This window comes from Mobula birostris, chromosome 13 (assembly GCF_030028105.1).
Source record: "Mobula birostris isolate sMobBir1 chromosome 13, sMobBir1.hap1, whole genome shotgun sequence".
Taxonomy (NCBI): Eukaryota; Metazoa; Chordata; class Chondrichthyes; order Myliobatiformes; family Myliobatidae; genus Mobula; species Mobula birostris.
In genome coordinates, this window is record NC_092382.1 from 12,450,920 (window position 1) to 12,461,374 (window position 10,455).

The 10,455-nt window shown below is 43.7% G+C and overlaps 1 protein-coding gene across 1 annotated transcript; it reads right to left on the bottom strand.

Annotated features, from left to right (window-relative positions):
• Positions 1–1,120: 1,120 nt before the first annotated feature.
• Positions 1,121–2,383, bottom strand: LOC140207477 (hemoglobin subunit alpha-like). The gene is made up of 3 exons (XM_072275996.1): positions 2,160–2,383; positions 1,724–1,931; positions 1,121–1,449 (listed from the first exon to the last, which is right to left on the bottom strand). The coding sequence occupies exons 1-3, from the start codon at positions 2,252–2,254 to the stop codon at positions 1,324–1,326; spliced, it is 429 nt and encodes a 142-aa protein (XP_072132097.1). The 5' UTR covers positions 2,255–2,383; the 3' UTR covers positions 1,121–1,323.
• Between the last annotated feature and the right edge of the window lie 8,072 nt (positions 2,384–10,455).

The following is a 10,455-nucleotide window of genomic DNA, read 5'->3' on the forward strand; positions in this document are numbered from 1 at the left end:
GCCTCACCTGGAAGGACTGTTTGGGGCCCTGATTTGTGGCAAGAGAGGAGGTGTAGGGACAGGTGTAGCACTTACGCTTACAGGGATAAGTGCCAGGTGGGAGATCCGTGGGGATGGACGTGCGGATAAGTGAGTCGCGGAGGGAACAATCCCTGCGGGAAGCAGAGAGGGGTGGAGAGGGAAAGATGTGCTTAGTGGTGGGGTCCTGTTGAAGGTGGCGGAAGTTGCGGAGGATAATGTGCTGGATCCGGAGGCTGGTGGGATGGTAGGTGAAGACAAGGGGAACTCTGTCCCTGTTGTGGTGGCGGGAGGATGGGGTGAAAGCCGAAGTGCGGGAAATGGAGGAGATGCGGGTGAGGGCATCATTGATGACGACAGAAGGGAACCCACGATCCTTAAAGAAAGAGAATATCTGAGATGTCCTGGAACGGAAAGCCTCATCCTGGGAGCACCTCCGCGACGTCCCTCCCCACGGATCTCCCACCTGGCACTTATCCCTGCAAGCGTAAGTTCTACACCTGTCCCTACACCTCCTCTCTTGCCACCATTCAGGGCCCCAAACAGTCCTTCCAGGTGAGGCAACACTTCACCTGCGAGTCTGTTGGGGTCATCTATTGCATCCGGTGCTCCTGGTGCGGCCTCCTCTACATCGGTGAAACCCGACGCAGATTGGGGGACCGCTTCGTCGAGCACCTCCGCTCCGTCCGCCACAACAGACAGGATCTCCCGGTAGCCACCCACTTCAACTCTGCTTCCCATTCCCATTCAGATCTGTCCATACACGGCCTCCTCTACTGCAATGATGAGGCTAAACTCAGGTTGGAGGAGCAACACCTCATATACCATCTAGGTAGTCTCCAGCCCCTTGGTTTGAATATAGAATTCTCCAACTTCCAGTAATTCCCACCCCTTCCCTTCCTCTATCCCTATTTCACACCACCTCCCTCATAGTTCCACCTCCTTCTACTGCTGCGCATTGTTCTCCTGCCAATCACCTCCCTGCTTCCCCTCCCCCACCCCTCTGTCTTTCAAATTACTGTTTTTTTTTTCTACTACCAGCATTCTTCAAACCCTCCCCAAAATTCTTCCTTCAGTCCTGACGAAGGGTTTCGGCCCGAAACGTCGACTAATCTTTTCAACTGATGCTGACTGACCCGCTGAGTTCCTCCAGCGCATTGTGAGTGTTCCTTTGACAACAACATCGGCAGATTATTTTGTGTTTACAGGACTAATGATTTATTAGCAGACAGCGTGAGAAAACACACAGGAGGAGATTTAAGTGATGATCTTGCTGTCATTCACCATGGTTGGTTGATTGCGTCTTTACTGGTATTTGGAGCTCAATTCATCCGAGACCACCTTAAGAAATTTACCAACTGCACAGTGGTATGCAGGGGTGAACGTAGGCAAGTGAATGGCCAGGGTGAGTACGATACAATTGGTGAGCAGCTGTAAAAGTGAAAAGTAAATAGCATAGGCTGGTGTTAATATTCTCAACGGTTGAATTTACCCATTAAAAGTGCGTTGATTGTTTGTCCTTTGAATGCTTTCCTATGTATAATGCAACAGGACAAAATATTCCCAGCTAAGCTGACGAAGATGACATTTCCAGACTGCTGGGATTTCAACTGAATAAATTTGAAAGTTCAGAGTTGCTGATCTAATTATAATATCATAGTTTATGTAATAACAATTACTAAGATTCTATAAAATTGTTACATACATGAATGTAATGAGGATCCATCTGCAGTTCTTCACGATATTCAATGGCAAGCCCTTCCAGGTGTTTACCCATGTGGTCCACATCATGGGCTGCATCCGCCAATGCGTTCATTACCAGGCGACCGTGATTTCTGACCGATGGGTCACAGTCTTCGAAGCCAGTGAATTTCTTGAAATTTTTCTTAGTTTGAGGATAGACCTTAAACAACCTTCAGAAAAATGGAAAGTGAAGGCAGAAATTATTTGCAGACACAATATACACTACATCTCGCCTAGAATTAAATTTAATTTTTCTTCGGACCAGCAATCGCACTACTTTGGAAAATCTTCAATTCTATACAGAGAATGTCTTTGTATAGGGAAATGCAAAGACATGTTACCGATTACAAATAATAGCTGAAAATGCATTAATTATACTATGAATCTAAGAAAATTACCTGACTAAAGCATCCGCACCCCAAGCTTCAGCATTTGCCTTTATGTGGTTGCCAATTTCTTCCATAATCTGTTTCTCGCTGTCAGAGAATGCCATTGTTGCAGAGTTTTCGCCTTTTCAGATCTCTCAATAACCAGGAGATGCCTCTGGCTTGATGTGTCCGTACTTACTGCAATTCGCGCTGAGCCGCACCCTCTCCGCCCCACTTTTCCCATTGGTTGTGGGTCCTGATTCATGGTCTATGTAATATAATGATAAGAGGCAATGGGAACGGCAGCCAGTTGTCCGGTTCACATACGACCGTTAGCAAGGATATCCTGTTTCCTAAAAGATAAACACCACCTTAATATATTTCATTTGAAGCGCTTTTGCAAAAACTTAGTATATTTCCGTATAAGTTATCAGTAAATGTAGAAAAACATCCATTACTCTATATGCGTTTTCAAACTAACCCTGATATAATAAGTTTATTTCGTTTTATTGTTATTTTTGCCTGGATATTACACTGAATTCACCCATTCAACTTCATCCTCCTCACCTTTAGTCTTTTTTATTTCACAACTGTCTAACCTCAGTGTGCAGGGAGACTTGGTTTTCCAAAATTCTCAAGATGCCTGCTGCGTACGCTGCACAGAAACTGACTGGGCAAAATGAATGTTAATGTAACCATATTGGACCAGGAAGTGTGTTGGTCTAGAATCACGTAAATAATGTGTATTAGCAAACAGCTGAAGGATTTGGTTATGCCCTAGTCTATTTAAGGTCTAAAACGTGAGGATGGCCAGAGCAACTTTGCAGTATTGTTCTGGAATTACATAGACATGGGAGAACTGAGCTGATGTTACAAGCACATTTAGAGAAGGAAACTCAGGTCAGGTTTGAGGTTACAGACCTGATCAAACAGCGAAAGGGAGAGTGATGAAGTTGGCTTCTGATATCAGAATTATGCAGCCAAAGCAAATGATTTTGAATTCTTCCTAAAGCTCATTTGGAACAAAATTTCCTTCATTCATTGCCAGACATCAGATAACTAGCGTGACTGAGCAGAAGCAGTGGATGAGTCAGCAGAGTTGCAAAGAAATACAATGTTGTGGTTCATTGTATCTAATATGTTACTGCTCTCTGAGAAACATAAAGCACTGATTATTTTAAGAAAATACATTAAAAACATTTTGTTTTCATATTTAATTTAAATAATTTTGTGATTTGCCTCAAATTGTATAGAATAATGATTTAGCAATGTCTAGTGAACACATCTCACATGGAGTAATGATACTACAATACTTAACCGAATGTTATTAGCATATGGTGGGTGGAATTTATTATTTAAACAACATTTTGGATGGAATTTTGTCATTTCAGTAACAGACTTTCATGATGTGAACGTAAGAAATGAATGAAGGTTTGGACACAGCCTTTAGGATGACCTCTTCATTCAGTAAACATTTAGTTGATCTGCTGGACGACCACAACTCCACTTTTTTGCTGGATCATCATATCCTTTGATCTATTACATTCTATTTATCTACCAATTCCAATTCTTGAGAGAATTAACATGTACTCAACACCCACAGTACTCTGAGGCAGAGCATTCCAAACAGCCACAACCACAAAGAGAAGAAAATCCCCATCATCTCACTGTTGAAGTGGCTAAACCTGTTTTGTGAAACTAAACCCCAGAATACTTTCTGGGTTGAGCCTCCAATGAAGAGAAAATTTAAAAAATCAGAGTTTAAAAGAATGTTGGGAGTCCTTGTGCAGGATTCCCTACAGGTTAACTTGCAGGTTGAATTGGTGGTAAGGAAGGGAAGTCAATGTTTGCATTCATTTTGAAAAGTCTAGAATATTGAGCAAGGATGTAATGCTGACACCTTATAAGGGTTTTGTCAGATCACATGTTATGTTGGTGGTACTGGGAAGCTGGGTGGTCATGGGTAACACACACGAGAGATGGAGACGTGAGGAACAAATGTACCGCTGCTTATTTTACAAGCCGTCTACCCAGCATGCCCTCTTACAATACATTCAGTACATAACACACAGAAAAGCTTGACAGAAACCCGTAAGGGACAAAATAGACACGAATGCATAACACGTCCCCTCTCCTCATTCTAAGGCTTTGTCCCACTTCCCGTACACAGACCAGCTGCTGAACAGTTAATATTTGACGTTGTAATCATCAAATTCAACAACAACAAAATAACATGTTTTCTCAGCAAAGGAAAAAAGAAATAGCATGCCTCTATTTCCAGACATAACCCTGGGAATCATCCTGTGCCATGAGTTGCAGCTCAGTCACCAAACTGCAGATTCCATCTGTTTGGAGGCTACTTGAGGTACTGACGACTGGGGGATGACACCAAAGGTGTTTTATCTCTTGGTAGTGTGTGCTTATACATCTTGGTTTGGGTACCACATTGTCAGTAGGAAGAACCTCAGAGAGCACAGGGGATGGGGGATGAATGGCCTTGCTGATTCGGAACTTATGTATATGGTTCTGACTGACCAGCAGGTCACCTGGGATATCTGGGGCTGGTGGCTAAACTACAGGGGTGGTAGAAATTCGGGGGGAGTTGATTGCAAAGTTCAACCTGTCTTCATACTTTTAACTAGTTTACTTAAAGCAGACTTATCTGCGTTTACTTTCGTATTTGCTCAGGATCAGTTCATGCAGTTGGAGTCTATTCCAGATTTGACACCATGAATGGGGTGGCAATGTTCCTCACAGATTGCATTTTAAGACCTTTCAGTTCTGCTTCCACCTCTTCCACATACAAAACCACTCCAGTCGGTAAACTGGCCTTTAGTTTCTCCTCGTTAGCAGTGAGACTGGACAGCTATGGTTTCACACCCACATTTACTTTTCACAGTATTTCTAAAATATCTACCCTTTCATTAATCTTCTTATGATCTTCTTGTATGGAATGGAAGCAAAGTCGTTTCCAAGCTTTGCAAAAGGAGTTTGGATCCTCTATTCCAGACCAACATATCTCTCAAGTTTTTCATGTGTGGTAGAATACAAGCTACTGAAGCATCTACCCGCTCTACTGAAGTCACTTGAAAACCCTTGACTGAGCTTTCTACTTGACACTGATCCGGGTGATCCGGGTGGGTGTTCCTCTGGCTACACATGTAACAAGCCAGTTCGATTTCAACCATTAAGGGATAGTTTGGATGGGAGGGGTGCGGAAGGCTTTGGCCCCAGTACAGCTCGAAGGGATGAGGCAGTTTAAATCGCTCAGCCCAAAGGCCTGTTTTTGTGTTGTACTTTTCCATGTCACCTTGATCTCTGATTCATAACAGAGACAACGGGTTGATTCAACAAAGATCAGAAATAATTTTCAGAAGTTTAATTTTTCACAGCCCAAGGATATTCTAACAAGGAGAACATGTTCTGCAGACTTTTCAAGCGGTCCCTTCTCTCTGCCCCACACGCTGGTCTTTCGTAACCATCGTAACACACAAATGCTGGAGGAACTCAGCAGGACCGGCAGCATCTATGGAACGGAGAAATTAGTCGAGCTTTCGTGCCAAACCCTTCAGTGGAACTGGAAAGGAAGAGTGAATAGCTCAGATCATGGATTGATTTGGAAGATGAGGATGGTTGTTCTGTGAAACTTGGAGCTCAGGGTCTGTGTGGAAGCATCTGCTGGACCCGCACATTCCTCGGAACAGGGAACGGCCTTTCTGCTGAAATCAAATCCGACCGGTTCGACAATTCACTGTAATTCAGGTGTGACATCATTTACTTTTATAATATATTTATCCATTTTTGCTGCAGGGAAGACCGATAGAACCATTAATGTGTCTTTAAGAAATTTACCTGGGGTCTCGAACCCACAACATTACCCGTTACAGAGCTGCGAGTGTTAGCTGCGAGTTTCCAGCATTTCATGTTCCCCTCGGACTCGCATCAGCTGCAATTATTCTACAAGTATTTTCAGGATTCCTGCAAGTAATCAGTCCGTGTCATTCCTAACTGCAACATTAACTTGGCTATGTTCCCAGTTACTGTTGCCAGTAATGTTTAGATGTTTGCTGTAACCGTGAGGGTGAGGGCGAGGGAGAGGAGGGGCTGATGGAAAGGAGGAGAGTGCGGTTTGAAGGGTGAGCAGACGGAGGAGGGGCAGGATGAGTGTGTGGAAGTTAGAGAGGGGGAAGATGAAGTTGCGTCGAGAGCGGGCGGAGTGGGAGAGAGTTAAAGAGATGGGAGACATGGAGAGGGTGAGAGAGGGGGAAGACGTGCATGTATTTTCTATATCCATTAAAGAATGCCAACGTTGCATCCACCCTCTTCACCACCGACTCAACCTTGGAGGTTAACCTTTAGGGTATCCAGCACAAGGACTCCCAAGTCCCTTTACATCTCTGCAGTTTGAATTCTCTCCGAGGTTGTCACTCTCTATCTTGTAGTCATGGAAGCATCAAATCTGCTGATCTTTGTCCTGGACCAGATACTGAGCAGGATTCCGAATATTTACATGTTAATCGAAATTTTCTTGCGCTCCAAGTGTATACCGGTGTTTAACATCCACGCTGTTCCTCTTTGTTTGGTCTGGTCCACAGTCACCCTTCACTTTTGATCATTTGTAGCCAATTGATGTCAAAAAAATTAAAACTAAATATTGCACCACGAAAATCAGGGCAATGATTCTGGGGACAGTGACTGTGATCAGCTGTTTAAGGAACCTTTACTGGTACTTTCCGTTCTCACAGTATTATACAACAACAATTACTCCATCTATTTGTTTGACTTCTCTACATTATTTGTCCTTATCTTTCGCGATGCCAATGGACTTATTTAATTGCACCCTCTCCTCTGTAAATCCCATTTTTGCTGTTTTTCCTGACGAATGGATTAACAGCTGGGCGCAGGAGACTCCGGTATGCTGACAAGGGGCAGGGTGCCAGAGGCTCGGAGACGGAGAGCCACAGGAAACCCTTCGAGCAAAGAGCTGCTTCAGGACTGTAAGAAATGCAAGAGAACACTTACGAATAAACAAGCAGGAGAGTCAAAGGAAAGCATGATGTTTTCTTAGCGGACAACGTGAAGGAGAATCGTATGGGAGGCTGCAGATATGTTAAGAGCAATGGGACTACAAGAGACAGACTTGGTCCTCTGGGAGATCAGAATGGTAAACCGTGCGTGCAGCCAAAGAGATTATTCAATGCGCATCTGTATTTAGTCAAGAGACGGAGAGAGAATATATAGAGGTAATGCAAATAGGCATCAACCATGGTTTCTATACATATTATAGAGAAGCTGTTTGCAGTCTTGAAGCTGGGATTAAATCACCAGGACTTGACCAGGTGTACCCTCAGACCCTGCGGGAGGCAAGTGTAGAAAATGCTCGGACTCCAGCAGAGATATTTAAATCACCCTCAGGCCAGAGGATTGCAGCATAACCAATGTTGTTCCACTGTTTAAGAAGGATTCTAAAATAAACCATGTAATTATGGGCCGTGAGCTGACATCAGTAGTGGGAAAGCTACTGGAAATTAATCTAAGCGACCGGATCTATGAGCATTTGGATAGACATGGACTGATTAGGGATAGTTAGTTAGCATGGCGTATTACGTGGTAAGTCGTGTCTCAGCACTGTTATAGAGTATTTCAAGCAAGTTATCAGGAAGCTCGATGAAGGCAAGCATTGTCGGTACGGATTTTAAAAAGGTATTTGACAATCTCCAGCATAGGAGGTTGGACAAGGAATTCAAAACGAGGTAGTAAATTGGATAAGGCATTTGCTCCGTGGGAGAAGCCAGAGTGGGGTAGCCGATAGTTGTCTCTCTGACTGTAGGCTTGTGACTAGTGGAGTGTTGCAGGGATCGCCTTTCGCTCTTTTCATCTGTATCAACGATCTGAATGACAGTGTGGTTAGCTGGATTAGCACATTTGCGGTCGGCAGCGAGGAATACTATCATGTCTTGCAGCGGAATCTGGCCCACCTGGAAAACGCTGTTACAGATTAATGGCGTTTGGCACATCGGCCTTCATAAATCAAATACTAAACACAGGAGATGGGATGTTATGGTGAAATTGTACAAGACATCGGCCTTCATAAATCAAATACTAAATACAGGAGATTGGATGCTATGGTGAAGTTTTATAGGACATCGCCCTTTGTAAGTCAAATGCTAAATAGAGAAGATGGGATGTTATGGTGAAATTGTACAAGACATCGGCCTTCATATGACACTGGCAAATGATACTTAAAGGGTTGACGGTGGATATGCAATGGCAAGCATTTAAAGGTTGCATGGATGAACTACAACAATTGTTCATCCCAGTTTGGCAAAAGAATAAATCAGGGAAGGTAGTGCACCCGTGGCTGACAAGGGAAATTAGGGATAGTATCAATTCTAAAGAAGAAGCATACAAATTAGCCAGAAAAAGTGTCTCACCTGAGGGCTGGGAGAAATTCAGAGTCCAGCAGAGGAGGACAAAGGGCTTAATTAGGAAAGGGAAGAAAGAGTATGAGAGAAAACTGGCAAGGAACATAAAAACTGATTGTAAAACTTTTATAGATATGTGAAAAGAAAAAAAGATTGGTTAAGGCAAATGTAGGTCCCCTACAGACAGAAACAGGTGAATTGATTATGTGGAGCAAGGACATGGCAGACAAATTGAATAAATACTTTAGTTCTGTCTTCACTAAGAAGGACATAAATAATCTTCCAGAAATAGTAGGGGACAGAGGGTCCAGTGAGATGGAGGAACTGAGGGAAATACATGTTAGTAGGGAAGTGGTGTTGGGTAAATTGAAGGGATTAAAGGCAGATACGTCCCCAGGGCCAGATGGTCTGCATCCCAGAGTGCTTAAGGAAGTAGCTCAACAAACAGTGGATGCATTAGTGGTAATTTTTCAAAACTTCTTAGATTCTGGACTAGTTCCTGAGGATTGGAGAGTGGCTAATGTAATCCCGCTTTTTAAAAAAGGAAGGAGAGAGAAACCGGGGAATTATAGACCAGTTAGCCTAACATCGGTGGTGGGGAAAATGCTAGAGTCAGTTATCAAATATGTGATAACAGCACATTTGGAAAGTGGTGAAATCATCGGACAAAGTCAGCATGGATTTGTGAAAGGAAAATCATGTCTGACGAATCTCATAGAATTTTTTGAGGATGTAACTAGTAGAGTGGATAGGGGAGAACCAGTGGATGTGGTATATTTGGATTTTCAAAAGGCTTTTGGCAAGGTCCCACACAGGAGATTAGTGTGCAAACTTAAAGCACACGGTATTGGGGGTAAGGTATTGATGTGGATAGAGAATTGGTTAGCAGACAGGAAGCAAAGAGTGGGAATAAACGGGACCTTTTCAGAATGGCAGGCAGTGACTAGTGGGGTACCGCAAGGCTCAGTGCTGGGACCCCAGTTGTTTACAATATATATTAATGACTTAGACGAGGGAATTAAATGCAGCATCTCCAAGTTTGCAGATGACACCAAGCTGGACGGCAGTGTTAGCTGTGAGGAGGATGCTAAGAAGATGCAGGGTGACTTGGATAGGTTAGGTGAGTGGGCAAATTCATGGCAGATGCAATTTAATGTGAATCAATGTGAGGTTATCCACTTTGGTGGCAAAAACAGGAAAACAGATCATTATCTGAATGGTGGCCGATTAGGAAAAGGGGAGGTGCAACGAGACCTGGGTGTCATTATACACCAGTCATTGAAAGTGGGCATGCAGGTACAGCAGGCGGTGAAAAAGGCGAATGGTATGCTGGCATTCATAGCAAGAAGATTCGAGTACAGGAGCAGGGAGGTACTACTGCAGTTGTACAAGGCCTTGGTGAGACCACACCTGGAGTATTGTGTGCAGTTTTGGTCCCCTAATCTGAGGAAAGACATCCTTGCCATAGAGGGAGTACAAGGAAGGTCCACCAGATTGATTCCTGGGATGGCAGGACTTTCATATGATGAAAGACTGGATGAACTGGGCTTATACTCGTTGGAATTTAGAAGACTGAGGGGGGATCTGATTGAAACATATAAAATTCTAAAGGGATTGGACAGGCTAGATGCAGGAAGATTGTTCCCGATGTTGGGGAAGTCCAGAACGAGGGGTCACAGTTTGAGGATAAAGGGGAAGCCTTCTGGGACCGAGATTAGGAAAAACTTCTTCACACAGAGAGTGGTGAATCTGTGGAATTCTCTGCCACAGGAAACAGTTGAGGCCAGTTCATTGGCTATATTTAAGAGGGAATTAGATATGGCCGTTGTGGCTAAAGGGATCAGGGGGTATGGAGGGAAGGCTGGTACAGGGTTCTGAGTTGGATGATCAGCCATGATCAT

What these genes read in the sequence shown, in the direction of transcription:
- LOC140207477 (XM_072275996.1), bottom strand. Translation starts at nt 2,254, where the DNA reads ATGGCATTCTCTGACAGCGAGAAACAGATTATGGAAGAAATTGGCAAC. An exon ending in GGTGCGGATGCTTTAGTCAG is followed by an intron (nt 1,932 to 2,159) that starts GTAATTTTCTTA and finishes ATTTTTCTGAAG; the next exon opens with GTTGTTTAAGGTCTATCCTC. An exon ending in TGGATCCTCATTACATTCAT is followed by an intron (nt 1,450 to 1,723) that starts GTATGTAACAAT and finishes TCACTTTTACAG; the next exon opens with CTGCTCACCAATTGTATCGT.